The 18,596-nt window shown below is 53.0% G+C and overlaps 1 protein-coding gene across 5 annotated transcripts in view; it reads left to right on the top strand.

Annotated features, from left to right (window-relative positions):
- The window catches only part of stxbp4 (syntaxin binding protein 4), a 260,949-nt gene that overhangs the window by 141,426 nt on the left and 100,927 nt on the right, over positions 1–18,596 (top strand). For all 5 annotated transcript variants that reach the window (XM_038777465.1, XM_038777464.1, XM_038777467.1 and 2 more), the window contains 3 exons: positions 504–628; positions 5,164–5,253; positions 7,336–7,401. In XM_038777465.1, the coding sequence (XP_038633393.1) occupies positions 504–628; positions 5,164–5,253; positions 7,336–7,401 (281 nt within the window). The remainder of the gene's footprint in view (positions 1–503; positions 629–5,163; positions 5,254–7,335; positions 7,402–18,596) is intronic.

The raw sequence follows: 18,596 nt of genomic DNA, 5'->3' as shown, positions 1-18,596 counted from the left end.
GGTTAGGTGGGGTTACGGGGATAGGGTGGAAGTGTGGGGATAGAGTGGGGTATGGGCTTAGGTAGGGTGCTCTTTCCAAGGGTCGGTGCAGACTTGATGGGCCGAATGGCCTCCTTCTGCACTGTAAATTCTAGGATTCTATGAAATAGAAAATTTGACATCATTAAAATCACGAAGGAATCAGATATAACCATTTAAATTATTTTCTTTCTGGGCCAGAGAGGATACTGACATTGTGTTAATGTTCAAAAGGTGTTAGTTATAAAGTTAATTTACTCCGGTGATTTTAGTGGATAATCAATTTGTAAATCCAGCAAGTTTTGGAGAATCACACCTCACTGTGTATCTCTTAATCCCCAGAGCAGGTGGCTGCCTTGCACATTGGTAACTGTGTGCGTCATTAACACGCCATCACACTTCAGCAAGATTCAGTCAGATACATGTTCTGTTCCCTAACCTCTGCTCACCCTGTAGTATTTCACCCCCTCTCCCTCCCACCCCAGATTTTGTACAGGCTGCCAGAGACTTGTTCCGATTACAGCTGAGCGAAGCAGCATCAGGACCAGGAGCAGTAATGTTTGGTTCCAGTGAAGTGGCCAATCTCTGTGAGGCAACGCATACTGCACAGGTGAGGTATCCACTGGCAGCGCACACTCATTGCGCACATCTGTCTGACTTCAGTGTCAATTCCAAAATAGAGGAAACTAGCAACCTGGCTATAACCCACTGCTGGGTACCTGTCATTCCACAAATACACTCCTCGAATAGATTCCAACCTGTAACTCACGTGAGCATACAAACAAAGAGCAGGAGTGGGCCATTCAGCCCCTCAAGTCTGATCCTTCATTTAATACGGCCATGGCTGATCGGATGGGAACCTTGCTCGGCCCATAAGAAACTACCGAGAGTCATGAACACAACCCAGTCCATCACATGAACCCACCTTCCATCCATTGACTCTGTCTGCACCTCCCACTGCCTGAGGAAAGCGGGCAGCATAATCAAAATGGCTTTGACAAAGAGTCATTGGACTTGAAACGTTAGCTCTTTTCTCTCCCTACCCTACCTCCCAGACCTGCTGAGATTTTCCAGCATTTTCCTTTTGGTAGCATAATCAAAAACCGTCATACCCGTGTTATTCTCTCTTCTAACCACATCGGGCAGGAGATACAGAAGTCTGAGAACACGCACTAACCGATTCAAAAACAGCTTCTTCCGCACTGTTACCAGACTCCTGAATGACCCTCTTATGGACTGAACTGATCTCTCTACGCTCTACTCTCCAGTTGTAGTACTACACTCCGTATGCTTCACCTGATGTCTATGTCTATGTATTTACATTGTGTATCTTTAGTATTTTCTATGTATTCATGTATGGAACAATTTGCCTGGACTATATGCAGAACAATAATTTTCACCGTATCTTGATACATATGATAAATCTAATTCTAACCTCAAATCTGAATCCCACCGATGATAAAGTTAAGGGAGCCTGATGTGTTTCTTAAAAGTCTTTTTATTCAGCAAACAACATTACTACACTAGGCTCTGTACACCTCACCAGGCCTCTCTCCTTCAACATTATTATACTAGGCCCTGTACACCTCACCAGGCCTCTCTCCTTCAACATTATTACACTAGGCCCTGTACACCTCACCAGGCCTCTCTCCTTCAACATTACTACACTAGGCTCAGTACACCTCACCAGGCCTCTCTCCTTCAACATTATTATACTAGGCCCTGTACACCTCACCAGGCCTCTCTCCTTCAACATTACTACACTAGGCCCGCTACACCTCACCAGGCCTCTCTCCTTCAACATTACTACACTAGGCCCGCTACACCTCACCAGGCCTCTCTCCTTCAACATTACTACACTAGGCTCAGTACACCTCACCAGGCCTCTCTCCTTCAACATCACTACACTAGGCCCGCTACACCTCACCAGGCCTCTCTCCTTCAACATTACTACACTAGGCTCAGTACACCTCACCAGGCCTCTCTCCTTCAACATTACTACACTAGGCCCGCGACACCTCACCAGGCCTCTCTCCTTCAACATCACTACACTAGGCCCGGGACACCTCACCAGGCCTCTCTCCTTCAACATTACTACACTAGGCCCGCTACACCTCACCAGGCCTCTCTCCTTCAACATTCCTATACTAGGCTCAGTACACCTCACCAGGCCTCTCTCCTTCAACATTACTACACTAGGCCCGGTACACCTCACCAGGCCTCTCTCCTTCAACATTACTACACTAGGCTCGGTACACCTCACTAGGCCTCTCTCCTTCAACATTATTACACTAGGCCCGCTACACCTCACCAGGCCTCTCTCCTTCAACATTACTACACTAGGCCCGCTACACCTCACCAGGCCTCTCTCCTTCAACATCACTACACTAGGCCCGCTACACCTCACCAGGCCTCTCTCCTTTAACATTACTACGCTAGGCCCGGTACACCTCACCAGGCCTCTCTCCTTCAACATTACTACACTAGGCTCGGTACACCTCACTAGGCCTCTCTCCTTCAACTTTACTACACTAGGCCCGCTACACCTCACCAGTCCTCTCTCCTTTAACATTACTACACTAGGCCCTGTACACCTCACCAGGCCTCTCTCCTTCAACATTACTACACTAGGCTCGGTACACCTCACCAGGCCTCTCTCCTTCAACATTATTATACTAGGCCCGGTACACCTCACCAGGCCTCTCTCCTTCAACATTATTATACTAGGCCCGGTACACCTCACCAGGCCTCTCTCCTTCAACATTACTACACTAGGCTCGGTACACCTCACCAGGCCTCTCTCCTTCAACATTACTACACTAGGCCCGGTACACCTCACCAGGCCTCTCTCCTTCAACATTACTACACTAGGCTCGGTACACCTCACCAGGCCTCTCTCCTTCAACATTACTACACTAGGCCCTGTACACCTCACCAGGCCTCTCTCCTTCAACATTACTACACTAGGCTCAGCTACACCTCACCAGGCCTCTCTCCTTCAACATTACTACACTAGGCCCGCTACACCTCACCAGGCCTCTCTCCTTCAACATTACTACACTAGGCTCGGTACACCTCACTAGGCCTCTATCCTTCAACATTACTACACTAGGCCCAGTACACCTCACCAGGCCTCAATCCTTCAACATTACTACACTAGGCCCTGTACACCTCACCAGGCCTCAATCCTTCAACATTACTACACTAGGCCCTGTACATCTCACCAGATCTGGAAATCTAAGTACAGATCATCTACCAACAGCACATGTTATTCCCTCAGAAATCTCCAATAAGTTGTTTAAATATGATTTTCCTCCCACAAAACCATATTTAAAAAAATAAATTTAGAGTACCCAATTCATTTTCTTTCCAATTAAGGGGCAATTTAGCATGGCCAATCCACCTACCCTGCACATCTTTGGGTTGTGGGGGTGAAACCCACGCAGATACAGGGAGAATGTGCAAACTCCCACACAGACAGTGACCCAGAGCCGGGATCGAACCCGGGTCCTCGGCGCCGTGAGGCAGCAATGCTAACCACTGCGCCACCGTGCTGCCCCCACAGAACCATGTTGACTCTGCTTGATTATCCAAGTTCCCTGCTATAGTTTTTGTAATGAGAGCTTCTAACATTTCCCCTATGACAGATGTCAAGCTAACTGCCCTGTAGTTTCCTGCTTTCTGTCTCCTCTTTTTGAATAATGGAGTTACATTTGCTTTCTTCCAATACGATGGAACCTTCCCTGAATCTAGGAAATTTTTGGAAATTAAAACCAATGCATCAACTATCTCACTGGATACCTCTTTTAAGACCCTGGGATAAGTCCATCAGGACCTGGCGCTTGTCAGCGCACAGTTCCAACAATTACTCAGCACCATTTCTCTGGTGACTGTAGTTTTTCTGAGCTGTTCCCTCACTTCCATTTCCTGGTTTCTAGCAGCTTCTGGGATGTTACTTGTATCCTCTATGATGAAGACTGAGCAAAATATCTGTTCAATTCATTTGCCATCTTGTTTTTCATTATCAATTCTTCAGACTCACTTCCTATAGGACCGACACTCACTTTGTTAACTTGTTTCTTTTCTCCCGTACTCTAATTTTTCCCTCCGTATAAATCTTTTCGTCGTGCTTTGTTGTCCCTTAAATTGTGTCCAATCCTCTGACCTTCCACCTATCTTTGCACAATTCTATGCTTTTTCTTTAAGTTTGATACTATCTAGTTAATCGCTCCTTGGAATGTATCTATGCTGTGTATTCTGGAATATCCCTTTAAGTGTTTTCCACTACAACAACTCTATCGACCTATCTCTTAACCTAATTTGGCAATTCACTTCAGCCAACTCTGCTTTACACCCTTATAATTGCCCTTATTTTAGTTTAAAATTATAGGCTCAGACCCACTCTTCTCGCCCTCAAACTGAGTGTAAAATTCAATCATATTCTGCTCGCTGCTACCGAGAGGCACTTTCATTCTGAGATCATCAATTACCCCAATATCATTGCACAAGCCGAGTATAGCCTGCACTCTGCTTGACTCCAGAACGTGCTGTTCGAAGAAACTATCCCAAAATTATTCAACAAACTCCTCATCTCGGCTACCTTTGCCCATCTTTTCCAATCTGTGATAACCCTCACAAGGACCATGGGGAGTCGCTCATCGATCTCCCTGTGGGGCCCGTGGAATACAGGTTCCCGTGGTAATGGGCGGTGCGCCCCCCCCCTCCCGGTGGGGACTCGTCACTGAGCCTGTTAAATACCGTCCCAGATCCGGACCGGGTGTTCTGTTAGTTCTGGGCTGGGATACCTGTGTTGAACAGCATTACCTTTGAGTTCAGAATAAATCTGTTTAAACCTTCCTGTCTCCTGGATCACTACACGATGGGCTGAATGGCCTCCTTCTGCACTGTAAATTCTAGGATTCTATGAGAAGCAGGCTGAAGAGAATCCCAAGGAGCAGACTGAAAAGTCCAGTGTCCGTTACTCAGGGTTCCTGCCCTAGCTGCATCCGTTGAGTTGTTTGATCACCAGAATTACATGAAATAGTGTTGATGATGCACTGTGAACCCCCCCCCCCCCCCCCCCCCCCCGTCCCCCCACCCCGTCCCGCCCTGCTATTCAGACTGCATACCTTCTGAATTTTGCAGACGGCATCGCCCAGTTCAGTGAATAAGGAAGATTTGGAACGAATTACCCAGGAGAGGAACGAGGCATTGAAAGAGTTGAAGAAAACGAAGGTGAGGGAAGGTTATTGTAGCTCGGAATAATGATCATGTCCTCCGACGAGAAAGGACAAAACTCATGTTCAAAAGGTCGCTCACGTTAAAAAGTCGCAAATCATGAATTGTGATTAATTTTAATAACCTCGGGGGCAGCACGGTGGCGCAGTGGTTAGCATTGCTGCCTATGGCGTTGAGGACCCGGGTTCGAATCCCGGCTCTGGGTCACTGTCCGTGTGGAGTTTGCACATTCTCCCCGTGTCTGCGTGGGTTTCACCCCCACAACCCAAAGATGTACAGGCTAGGTGGATTGGCCACGCTAAATTGCCCCTTAATTGGAAAAAAAAATAATTGGGTACTCTAAATTTATTTTTTAAAATTTAATAACCTAGTTTTTATTTTAAATGTGGCCATTGGCAATGGTTGATTGGATGATACAGGAGGAGGCCATTCAGCCCATCATGACAGTGCTCTTTAGTAGAGCATTATACATTAGTAGTATTCCCCTGCTCTTTCTCCATGGCCCTGTGAATTCTTTCCCTTCCTGTATTTGACCTATTTCCTTTTGAATATTACTATTAATCTGCTTCTACCGCCCTTCCAGACAGAACCTTCCGGAGCAGCTCACTGCATCCAACATATTTCCTCTTGTCACCTCCGATTGTTTTGCCAATGACTTTAATTTTGTGCCCTCTGGCCGCTGGTCCATCTGTCATTGGGGTTGCTTTCTCCAGATTTATCCTATCAAAACCATTTTGAACATCGCTATCAAATCTCAACCATTGCAACTCCCAGCAGGATAACCCCAGTCTTTCCACAGAGCTGAAATCCCTCATCCCCAACAACATTCCAGTGAATTCCCCCAACATCAGCTCTGAACACCTTGACATCCTTCCAAAAAGTTAACCAGGGCCGGGATTCTCCCCTACCCGGGGGGGGCGGGGTCCCGGCGGGATGGAGTGGCGTGAACCACTCCGGCATCGTGCCACCCCAAAGGTGTGGAATTCTCCGCAGCTTTAGAGGCCAAGCCTTCACATTGAGGGGCTAGGCCCACGCCGGAGCGGTTCCCACTCCGCTGGCTGCTGTAAACGGCCTTTGGCGCCCCGCCAGCCGGAGCCGAAAGGACTTCGTCGGCCGGTGTAAGTCCGCGCATGCGCCGTAGCGTCAGCGGCTGCTGATGTCATCCCCGCGCCTGCGCAGGGGAGGGGGTCTCTTCCCTCCGCCATGGTGAAGACGGAAGAAAAAGAGTAGCCCCCACGGCACAGGCCCGCCCACCGATCGGTGGGCCCCGATCACGGGCCAGGCCACTGTGGGGGCACCACCCAGGGTCAGATCGCCCCGCACCCCCCAGGACCCCGGCACCCGCCCGCGCCGCCAATCCCGCCGGTCAGGTAGGTGGTTTAAACCACGCCGGTGGGAGAGGCCTGTCAGCCGCGGGACTTCGGCCCATCACGGGCCGGAGAATCACCGCAAGGGGCCCGCCAACCGGCGCGGCACGATTCCCGCCCCTGCCGACCGGCGCGGCACGATTCCCGCCCCTGCCGAATCTTGGGGGGGTGGAGAATTTGCGACACGGCGGGGGCAGGATTGACGCCGGCCCCCCGGGGGGTCGGAGAATTCCTCCCCAGATCTGAACATAATGGTCGAGTGACCTCCTAACCAATGTCCCATAAATGTTAGCACAAATTATACACCCCACTCCAGGTCATTAATATATATCAAGAAGAGCAATGATTCTAATACTGACTTCTGGGGAACACTGATGTAAACTCCCCTCCCATCTGAAAAATAGTTGCTCACCCTCTCCTTTCTCTCCCTTAACCAATTTTGTCATTGAGCAGATTCTCCCCAAAAATCTCTGAGTTAATTTGTGGTGGGTTTTTCAGGGAGTTTGCCACTGGCTCTGCAGGACCCTCCGTATTGAGTGCCAATCAGTCACCTAACTGGGAAGTGACGAGCCTGCCCCGAGATCAGGAACCCCGCACGGGGGCACTGGAGCATGAGGAGCACCTTAGAAAAGGCACCAGTAAAAAGATGAGATGAAAGATGGAGTTTTCCTGATCTTTCACTTATTAATCTGTTGCCGCGCATTTTGCTCAGGACAGATTGTCGGAATCGGAGAGAAGCAGGAAGCAACTGAGCAACGAGCTGCAGAAAATCAAACAGGTGAGGATTCACAGCCCCTCTCCACATACAGAAGCTGCTGTCGGATTGTCTGCAAGGTGGCCTGGGGGGGGGCACAGTTTGCATTGTCCCACTAACTCATACCGATCCAGCTCAAACCTTTAGTCAATGACTGGGGGTCCCTGTCTTTCTGCATTCACTCGTCCTTGTTTTTCAGCCCGTTCACTTTGACCTGTTTTTACTCCAGTCTACTCTGGGGGGGGGGGGCGTGAGGTTTCATTGCTAACTTCACAGTAATACAGGAGAGAGAAGGCCTTGGGACCATGGAGTCTCGAAGCCTATCTGCCCTGGCTCTTTGAAATAACAATCCAATTAGTTCCATCCCCTCTTTCCCCATAATCTGGCACATTTTACCATTTCAAGTATAGATTTAGTATTTCACTGTGTGAGAATTTATCCGTATTGACTTACAATTTGTCCCAATTCGGCCTATTTCCCGGAAAAATAATCTCTCAAAAATCACTGTTGTGGTGCATTGTCAATGGTATCACAAATGGATAATCCAGACGCCATTCTATATAGTTTAATATTATTAAGCAATAAAAGATTGACAGAGCCAGCGTGGCCCCTGGATAGACTGGGGGGGGGGGGGGGGGGGGGGCTAACTGGTGCAAGGAGGTTAGAGTAAGAGGTCGTGCTGGGACGCAGGGTGTGGATAGGGCGGTGCAGTGCACATTTCCTCAGGGTGTGTCAGTGAGCGAGAGGGAACCTGGGTCCTCCTGTGGATATGCCTCGAGATTGCTGGAATGTTAGTCAGATACTGCAGCATTGTTTAGAGAGAGGCAATGATGCTCCAATAGCGACTCATCCTGTCAGATCATTTTGGCCACTTCCAAAGGAAGATTGACAGATTTGATTGTTTGTTACTGATGTGCAGCAGTAATACCACAGCTCAGTCAGCCACGCACATATTACACATTAGTGTAAAAAAACAGGGAGCTCTCATTGCTTTTAGTATCACGCAGGATAAGATACGGTGGGTTGTTTTTAAAAAATAAATAAATAAAGTGGTTAGCGCTGTTGCTTCACAGCGGCAGGGTCCGGTTTCGATTCCCGGCTTGGGTCACTGTCGGTGTGGAGTCAGTATATTCTCCCTGTGTCTCCGTGGGTTTCCTCCGGGTCCTCCGGTTTCTTCCCACAAGTCACGAAAGATGTGGGGCAGGGTTCTCCCCTACGTAGCAGGGCGGGCGGGCTCGGCGCCGAGGAGTGACGTGAACCCACCGCACCTTCAGGGGCTAGTCCGGCACCGGAGTGGTTTGCGCCACTCCGACCGGTGGGGAAGGTGTTTGGCGCCATGCCAACCAACGCTGAAGGGCCTCCGCCGGCCGGCGCTAGTTGGCACATGCGCGGGAGCACCAGCGTGTGCTGGCGTCATCCCAGCGCATGCACAGAGGGGGATCATCTCTGTGTCAGCCACAGAAGCCGACGCAGAGGAATAGAGTGCCCCCACGGCACAGGCCCGCCCGCGGATCGGGCCAGACCACCGTTGGGGCACCTCCCTGGGCCAGATCCCCCACCCCGCACTGCCCAGAGGACCCCAGAGGCCGCCCACGCAGCCAGGTCCCGCCGGTAAGTACCTCCTCTAATTTACGATGGTGGGACCGGCCGAAAACAGGCGGCCACTCGGCCCATCGCGGGCCGGAGAATCGCCGAGGGGGGGTGGTTTTCTGCCAGCGGCCGCCGGAGAATTCGGCAGCCGGGAAGGGGGGGGGGGGGGGGGGGGCGGGATTCACGCTGCCCCCCGGTGATTCTCCGACCCGGCGGGTGGTCGGGGAATCGCCGGGTGGGGGGGTTTGCTGCCGTTTGAGTGCTACAGGGGAGGGGGAGTTCCTTAAGGGGATGCATGCGGTCGGGGTCCGGGCCTAGGACCCCGTTCTCCACGACGTAGCCGAGGATGGCGAGCTGGGTTGTGTGGAACACGCATTTCTCTTTGTTGTAGGTGAGGTTGAGGGCCCGGGCAGTCTGGAGGAACTTCCTCAGGTTTGCGTCATGGTCCTGCTGGTCATGGCTGCAGATGGTGACGTTGTCCAAGTACGGGAAGGTCGCCCGTAAGCCGTACTGGTCCACCATTTGATCCATCACCCTCTGGAAAATGGAGACTCCGTTTGTAACACCGAAGGTGACCCTGAGGAAGTGAAACAGCCGACCGGCTGCTTCAAAAGCCGTGTAGGGGCGGTCCTCTGAGCGGATAGGGAGTTGATGATAGGCCGATTTGAGGTCGACCGTGGAGAATACCCGATACTGGCCGATTTGAGTCACCATTTCTGCTATGCGGGGAAGTGGGTAAGCATCGAGTTGTGTAAAGTGGTTTATGGTCTGGCTATAATCCACTACCATTCGTTGCTTTTCCCCGGAGCGGACTACCAATACTTGGGCTCTCCAAGGGCTGTTGCTGGCCTCTATGACCCCCCTCTTTTAGTAGCTGCTGAACCTCTGACTTGATAAAAGTCATGTCTTGGGCATTGTACCGCCGACTCTTGGTGGCGATGGGCTTACAGTCGGGAGTGAGGTTTGCGAAGAGGCGGGGTGGCGCAACTTTGAGTGTCGCCAGGCTGCAGACTGTGAGTGGGGGCAGGGGTCCGCCGAACTTCAGTGTCAGGCTCCGGTGGCTGCACTGAAAGTCCAGGCCGAGCAGCAGGGGGGGCGCAGAGTTGAGGAAATATATAAAGTTTAAAACGGATGTATTCGGCGCCTTGAATTGCGAGGTCAGCGACACAATACCCCGTGATTTGGACCGAATGGGACCCTGAAGCGAGGGTGATAGTTTGGGAGGCGGGGTGGATGCGCAGGGAGCAGTGCCTGTGGTAGTATTACGGTACCTTAGAAGTGAGCTTCTATTGGTGCAGAGGACTCGCTGTCCATTGGCCCGGGTAAGTCATGTGCCTCCCAGCCGATTGGCTGAGGGGTAGGTAGCTCCGCCTACAATGCGGGTTATAAGAACCCATGCTTCCCGGCAGTCGGCCATTCTTCTGTACGTCTGCTGCTGGGCACACATCTTGTGCATTAAAGCCTATCGTTTGGATCTCATCTTCGTCTCGTGTCCAATTGATGGTGCATCAATTTAATGCACAAGTTTTTAAAGGATGGAGCTTCGAATCAAGCCAGAGTGCCTTCGACTCAGCCCGCACGCAGCAAATGCAACAGCAGCATTTAAACACTGGCTGGCGTGTTTCAATAGTTACTTGAGCACAGCCTAAAACAGCCCGACGAGGGAACAAAATCTGCATATCCTCCACTCGTGCGTAAGCACCGCCGTGTATTCGCTCATAGAGGACACAACAGACTATGACGAAGCCATGGACTTGCTTAAGGGACATTTCATCCGGCCGGTCAACCAGGTCTACGCACGGCACTTGCTGGCCACGAGACAGCAATTCCCTGGTGAGTCTTTAGACGAATTCTACCGGGCCCTCCTTGTTCTGGGGAGAAACTGCGCCTGCCCACAAGTTTCTGCGGCCGAACACACCAAACTTTTAATTAGAGACGCTTTCGTTGCAGGTATTCAATCTTCCCAGATCCACCAGAGACTCTTAGAGAAAGAAACTTTAAGCCTCACCGAGGCACGGGCCCTCGCCTCCTCTCTAGATGTTGCTAATCGCAACGCCCGCGCGTATGCTCCCGACCGCACGGCGGCCCCCTGGGCAGCATGGAACGCGCCCCCCCTCACCTCCGCAGACTCATTTTGCGGCCGTTTGTCAGTCAAAGACGGTCGCTGCAGACCCGAGCAGCGACCGCGGGTCCCCCCCCCCCCCTGCGCTCCTCACGCGGCACACGCGGTCCGCAGACCTTGCTGCCCCCACCTCCCACCGCCACGAGTGATCACCGGACGCCGCCATTTAGGCCCCCGACGCCACGTGCGAGCCCCGGGCACTCGGCCCAGATCACAGGGTGCTGCATTTCCGACCTCAAGGTCCAGGGGAGGGAGTTTAAAGCCTATAAGCTCTTCGTCCTTCCCCACCTCTGCACGGCAGCACTCCTGGGGTTAGATTTCCAGTGCAACCTCCAGAGCTTAACGTTCAAATCTGGCAGCCCTATGCCCCCCCTCACTGTCTGCAGCCTCGCGTCCCTCAAGGTCGATCCCCCGTCCTTGTTTGCAAACCTCACCCCGGATTGCAAACCCGTCGCCACTAGGAGCAGACGGTACAGTGCCCAGGACCGGACCTTCATCAGATCCGAGGTCCAACGGCTTCTGAAGGAAGGGGTCATCGAGGCTAGTAACAGCCCCTGGCGAGCACAAGTGCTGGTGGTAAAGACCGGGGAGAAGAATAGGATGGTCATAGACTACAGTCAGACCATCAACAGGTTTATGCAGCTGGATGCATACCCTCTCCCCCGTATATCTGACCTAGTCAACAGGATCGCACAGTACAAGGTCTTCTCCACGGTGGACCTCAAGTCCGCCTACCATCAGCTCCCCATCCGCGCGAGTGACCGCAAGTACACGGCGTTCAAAGCAGACGGGCGGCTCTACCACTTTTTAAGGGTTCCTCTCGGTGTCACAAATGGGGTCTCGGTCTTCCAAAGGGGGATGGACCAAATGGTCGACCAACACGGTTTACGGGCAACCTTCCCGTATATCGATAATATCACCATCTGCGGCCATAATTAGCAGGACCACGACACCAACCTCTGAAAATTCCTCCAAACCGCAAACTCCTGAACCTGACCTACAATAAGGATAAGTGCGTGTTTAGCACCGACCGTCTAGCCATCCTCGGCTACGTAGTGCATAACGGAGTGATAGGCCCCGACCCGGAACGCATGCGCCCCCTGATGGAGCTCCCCCCTCCCCCAAAGCCCTCAAGCGCTGTTTGGGTTTCTTTTCATATTACGCCCAGTGGGTCCCCAATTACGCCGACAAAGCCCGCCCCCTCATCCAGTCCACCTCCTTTCCCCGTCGATGGAGGCCCGCCATGCCTTTAGCCGCATCAAAGCAGACATTGCAAAGGCCACGATGCGAGCTATCGATGAGTTCCCTCCCCTTCCGGGTCGAGAGCGACGCGTCCGATGTAGCTCTGGCGGCCACCCTCAACCAAGCGGGCAGACCCGTGGCCTTCTTCTCCCGTACCTCCACGCTTCCGAAATCCGCCACTCCTCGGTCGAGAAGGAAGCACAGGCCATAGTAGAAGCTGTGCGACATTGGCGGCACTATCTGGCCGGCAGGAGGTTCACCCTCCTCACAGACCAACGGTCAGTGGCTTTCATGTTCAACAACGCACAGAGGGGCAAGATAAAGAGAAACAAGATCTTGCGGTGGAGGATCGAGTTGTCCACGTACAACTACGACATCTTGTATATCGTCCTGGGAAGCTATACGAGCCTGCCGATGCCCTATCCCGCGGCATCTGTGCCAACACACAAGTGGACCGCCTCCGAACCCTCCACGCGGACCTCTGCCACCCGGGGGTCACCCACTTTTTCCATTTCATAAAGACCCGCAACCTGCCCTACTCCATCGAGGAGGTCAGGACTGTGACCAGGGACAGTCACATCTGCGCGGAGTGCAAGCTGCACTTCAACCGCCCTGAACAAGCGCATCTGCTAAAGGGTTCCCGCCCCTTTGAACACCTCAGCATGGATTTCAAAGGTCCCCTCCCCTCTACCAACCGCAACACATACTTCCTCAACGTGATTGACGAGTACTCCCGCTTCCCTTTCGCCATCCCCTGCCCCGACATGACCACACCCACCATTATCAAAGCCCTGCATACCATCTTCTCCCTGTTCGGTTACCCCGCTTACATCCATAACGACAGGGGGTCCTCCTTTATGAGTGACGAGCTGGGGCATCGCCTCCAGCAGGACGACCAGTTACAGCCCCCGGGGTAATGGACAGGTACAGAGGGAGAACGGTACGATCTGGAAGACCGTCCTGCTGGCCCCACGGTCCAGAAATCTCCCAGTCTCCCGCTGGCAAGAGGTCCTCCCAGACGCCCTCCACTCCATCCGGTCACTTCTCTGTACCTCCACTAACCAAACGCTTCACGAACGCCTTCTTGTTTTTCCCAGGAAATCTTCCTCAGGGACCCCGCTCCCGACCTGGCTGGCTACCCCCGGGCCCATTCTGCTCCGGAAACACGTGCTGGTGCACAAGTCGGACCCGTTGGTCGAAAGAGTCCAGCTACTCCACGCGAATCCGCAATACGTGTATGTGGAGTATCCCGACGGCTGACAGGACACGGTCTCCCTCCGGGACCTGGCACCCGCCGGATCCCGGGCACACCCCCCAACACCAGCCCCCCGCCCAATCCTCACTGCCCCCAGCACCCACAGCTCAGCGGACAGGGACCCCTTCCCCCGGCCTGGCCCCCTATTCTCCCCCCCACGGGGGGCTAGGAGGGCTGTGCCGTAAATCACGGCCGCCGGGCCTTGTAGCTGGCGTCAAGGCCCGGCGCGCCGAGAATGATGCGGCCGGCGCGCCTTTTGACGTCAGCCGCGCATGCGCAGGTTGGCCGGCCCCAACCCACGCATGCGCGGCTGACGTCACGATGGCTGACGGCTCCAACCCGCGTATGCGTAGTTGCCGTCTTCCCCTCCACTGCCCCGCAAGACGTGGCGGCTTGATCTTGTGGGGCGGCGGAGGGGAAAGAGTGCGTCCCTTTGAGACGCTGGCCCGACGATCGGTGGGCACCGATCGCGGGCCAGTCCCCTCCCGAGTACGGTCATGGTGCTCACTCCCCTCTCCGCCCCCCACAAGCCACAAAACAGCTGCTGGCGCCATATTCACGCTGGTTGCCGCCGGCGTGAACCGGTCGGGAACGGCAGGCCTCTCGGCCCATCCGGGTCGGAGAATTGCGGGTTGCCATGAAAAACGGCGGCCCGCGATTCTCCGAGCGGCATGACGCGTTTTGTGGGGGGGGGGGTGCGAGAATCACGGGGGTTGCCAGAGCGGCCCTCACGCGATTCTCCCACCCGCCGTGGGAGCGGAGAATCGTACCCGTTGTTTTTCTTTTCGCGCATAAGTTATGGGTCGGTGGGCAGCCATCGATGCAACGGTACGACCTAAACATCTCTAGTCATACTACCCGTCTCACGTACTCACGGGACACCACCCAATTGGCTGAGAGGTAGGTAGCTCCGCCTACAATGCGGGATATAAGAACCCGTGCTTCCCGGCAGTCGGCCATTCTTCTGTACGTCTGCTGCCGGGCACACATCTTGTGCATTAAAGCCTATCGTTTGGATCTCATCTTCGTCTCGTGTCCAATTGGTGGTGCATCAGCGCCTTACCGTGTCTGGATGAATAAAGCGCTCTGTGCTCCCAGAGTCGAATAGGCAGGGGGTGTCGTGGCCGTTGATCTGGACCCGCATCATCGAGTTCCGCAGGTGCTTCGGCCGCGATTGATCGAGCGTGATCGCTCCTAGTTGCGGGCAGTCAGAGTCCTCGGTTGAGTCGGACTCACAAAATGGCCGCCGCCGCCGGTCGCACGTGTCGGGATTCGAAGATAGCCACCGCCAAGATGGCCGCTCCCATGACTCGCACGAGGTCGATGACGCGTTGGAAGTGGGCGTGTCCGGCAGCCGTGCGGCTGCGTTGCAGGGCCTGTGAGACCGGGAGCTTGATTTCTGGGTCTGGTGAGGATTTTGTTTGTGGCCTTTGGGGCCAGCCAGGCAGACCTTAGCGAAGTGCCCTTTCTTCCCGCAGTCGTTGCAGATCGCGGAGCGGGCCGGGCAACGTTGCCGTGGGTGCTGACCTTGCCCACAGAAATAGCATGGGGAACCCCCGGAGTGAGCGGATCACCGCGTGGCACAGGCCTGTAGCGTGGCCGGGTCTGGAGGGGATCGAGAGGGGTTCGCAAGGTCCGTGGAGTATGTACGGAGGTTACAGTGGGCCATTTCTAGAGAAGAGGCGAGCGTTACCGTGCCTTGCAGATCCTTCGCCCCGTCTTCTAGGAGCCGCTGCCGGATGTACGAGGACCTGATACCGGACACGAAGGCATCGCGAATATGTAAGTTCATTGGGGTTTCTGCCGTCACTGCTTTATGATTGCAGTTCCTCGCGAGCGCAGTGAGTCTCTCCACGTACTCGTCCAGAGTTTCCCCGGAACACTGGCTGCAGGTTGAGAGCAAATGTCTGGCGTGTACCTCGTTAATCGGCTTCACAAAGCGTTTCGTCAGTATCTCGACCGCTGCTTCGTAATTTGCAGCGTTCTCGATCACGGAGAGTCGGTGACCCACCCGGGCATGTAGTAAACGCAGCTAGCGAGCGCTGTCCACATCAGTCACTGAAGAATTTAGATAGGCGTCAAAACACCGGAGCCAATATTTAAACATTTCTGGGGCCTCCGGCGACCGAGCGTCCAGGTTGAGTTTCTCCGGCTTTAGAGCGCTGTCCATCTTGATGTGTCTGGTAATTAAATTGAGATACCCTCAATTACAACACAGGAGAGCAGATTGGTCATTCAAAGGCTTTAATTACCAGAGAACCGGACAGCAGCCGAGAAGTGTGCTCACAGCATGCTGCCCAGTGAGCATCACCTTATATACCGTTTCCTGGGGGCGGATCCAGAGGCGGAGTCCCCCAGGGTTCCAAGCCCGGTCTTAAAGTGCCAATGTATTAAAGGTAAGGTACAGTTACAGCAGGTATACCGATACCATTCATCACAGTTGGCATTGATCTCTTTCACGCAAAACCCCGAGGTGGTCAGACTGAATGACCTCACATCGGCAACAGTCATCAGGGCATGCAAAGAGACCTTTGCCCATCATGGCATTGCACTCACGGTCATGGCTGATAATGGCCTGTGCTTCTTCAGTCAGGAGTGGACGGATTTTGCCCGGCAGTACAATTTCACACACGTCACTTCAAGCCCCCACTACCCCCAGTCGATGGGAAAGCTGGAAAGGGGGTCCACATTGTTAGAGGACTGTTGTGTAAAGCGGCTGATTTGGGTTCGGATTTTAACCTGGCGCTGTTAGCCTACAGGGCGACTCCTTTATCCGCTGGCCTGTCCCCAGCACAGCTGCTGATGAACCGCACACTACGGACGATCGTGCTGGCTATCCACATCCCGGACCTTGACAATTTTCCGGTCATGCAAAGAATGCAACAGTCTCGGGCCCAATGCAAGTCGGGGTATGACACCCACGCCACAGATCTCCCTGCTCTGGTCCCTGCTGACCGAGTTCGTGTTCGTGGTCTGTCACAGCTGTGGTGGTCAAGCAAGTGGCCCCCAGATCATTTCTCGTTCGCATGCATGTTGGCTCTTTTCTTCGGCGTAATAGGCGGCACTGCGGCTACTTCTACGCTCACCGCCTGAACGTGATGTCCCGCCTCATAGAACATAGAACAGTACAGCACAGAACAGGCCCTGCGGCCCTCGATGTTGTGCCGAGCAATGATCACCCTACTCAAACCCACGTATCCACCCTATACCCGTAACCCAACAACCCCCCCCCCCCCCTTAACCTTACTTTTTAGGACACTACGGGCAATTTATCACGGCCAATCCACCTAACCTGCACATCTTTGGACTGTGGGAGGAAACCGGAGCACCCGGAGGAAACCCACGCACACATGGGGAGGACGTGCAGACTCCGCACAGACAGTGACCCAAGCCGGAATCGAACCAGGGACCCTGGAGCTGTGAAGCATTTATGCTAACCACCATGCTACCGTGCTGCCCCCTCGCCTGCTGATTCCTCAGGACACACCCTTCCACGAGGTCACCGATCTGCTGCTTCTTTTACCGCCCTCTACATTGGCTGCAGCTACGCCCGTTCCAGTGCAGGCGACCCCTGACCCTCCCCTGAGGCGGTCAACCAGAATTCGTCGCCCGCCTCAGAGACTGAATTTATAGACTGAATGTTTCATTGCCTTGTGCTTCGTTTACACATCTATACATATCGTTTCTTCCTCATTTGTTGTCTGCCCTCTATTTGCACTAGACACCTTCCCATGTAAATACGTTCACGTACTTTGTACATAGTCAGGCTCATTCACACACTCACTATTTATTGACATATACACATTTTTAAAAAGGGGGGAGATGTCATAATATACATCCATGTATATGATGGTGTGCAGACAGACATTGATTGACAGACAGGATGACCAATGAACACACAGAACACAGCAGCCAATCACCAGACAGGACACGGCCACTATAAAGCCAGAGGGCTCTAGTTTTCCCGCTCTCTCGGGATGCAGCCTCTGAGACAGCCAGAGCCCGTGAGCAGCAACACGAACATCCCCCATGCTGTAGCAGGATAGTCTGGTCAGGTTAGCCTCAGGTCTCCAGTCAACTCAGCATAGTGTCAACCCACAGTGCAAGTATGTTTAATAATTAACAGTTCAATAAAATCGAGTTGCATTTCTCCAAGTGTTGGAAGCCTGTCTCTCTCACTGCTGCAGTAAACACAGTCCTCGCAGACCCAGCTTACCCAACACATCCCTGTGGGTCTGGATTCACATGTAGGCCAGACCGGGTAAGGATGGCAGATTTCCTTCCCTAAAGGGCATTAGTGAACCAGATGGGTTTTTACAACAATCGACACTGGTTTCGCCATGACTGAGACTCGCTTTTTCATTCCTGGTTTTATTTATTTGCTGAATTTAAATTGCCCCAGCTGCTGAGGTGCGATTTGAACTCATGCGTGCTGATTATTAATCCAGCTCTCTGGAGTATCAGATCACCCCCTTAACCACTACGCCACTGTTCCCTGTGCAGTGTCATCTATATAACGCCGTTCAGCCTGCACATGATCTTGTGGATGGTCTAAACTATGTTCATGAAATGCAGGAAAGCTGTCCTGCATCGAGTTCATTGTGTCCGTTGGTGTTTAATCTCTGTGTCGTGTGTGCAGTACATGGGAATTCTCTGCTTTCAGGGTCAGTAGCTTCACTGCAAGAGAATGTTCTCAAGCATAAAACATCCCAGTTGTTGGCATAGTAAACAGGCAGAACTGAATCCCTGCGGGGACAAAGCTGTTTTTTCATGTCCGCATAACTGAAGCATGTGAATTGATAGTAAGACGAAGCAGATGTGAACTGGGAGCTGTGGGTAGCTCTGTATTAAAGAACTCCAACCCATAAGGCATTGTTTAAAAATAATTATAGTCCCAAAACAAAATCTATAAACTTAGGTGTTATTGTTATTGATTGCCAACGGGAGGAGGAGGTTTAGTGTACTCCAGCCGGCCTTTAATACGTCAGGAATGTAAAATGGAATTTCCTC

This window comes from Scyliorhinus canicula, chromosome 18 (assembly GCF_902713615.1).
Source record: "Scyliorhinus canicula chromosome 18, sScyCan1.1, whole genome shotgun sequence".
Classification (NCBI taxonomy): domain Eukaryota; kingdom Metazoa; phylum Chordata; class Chondrichthyes; order Carcharhiniformes; family Scyliorhinidae; genus Scyliorhinus; species Scyliorhinus canicula.
This window is presented reverse-complemented; position numbering and strand designations above follow the sequence as displayed.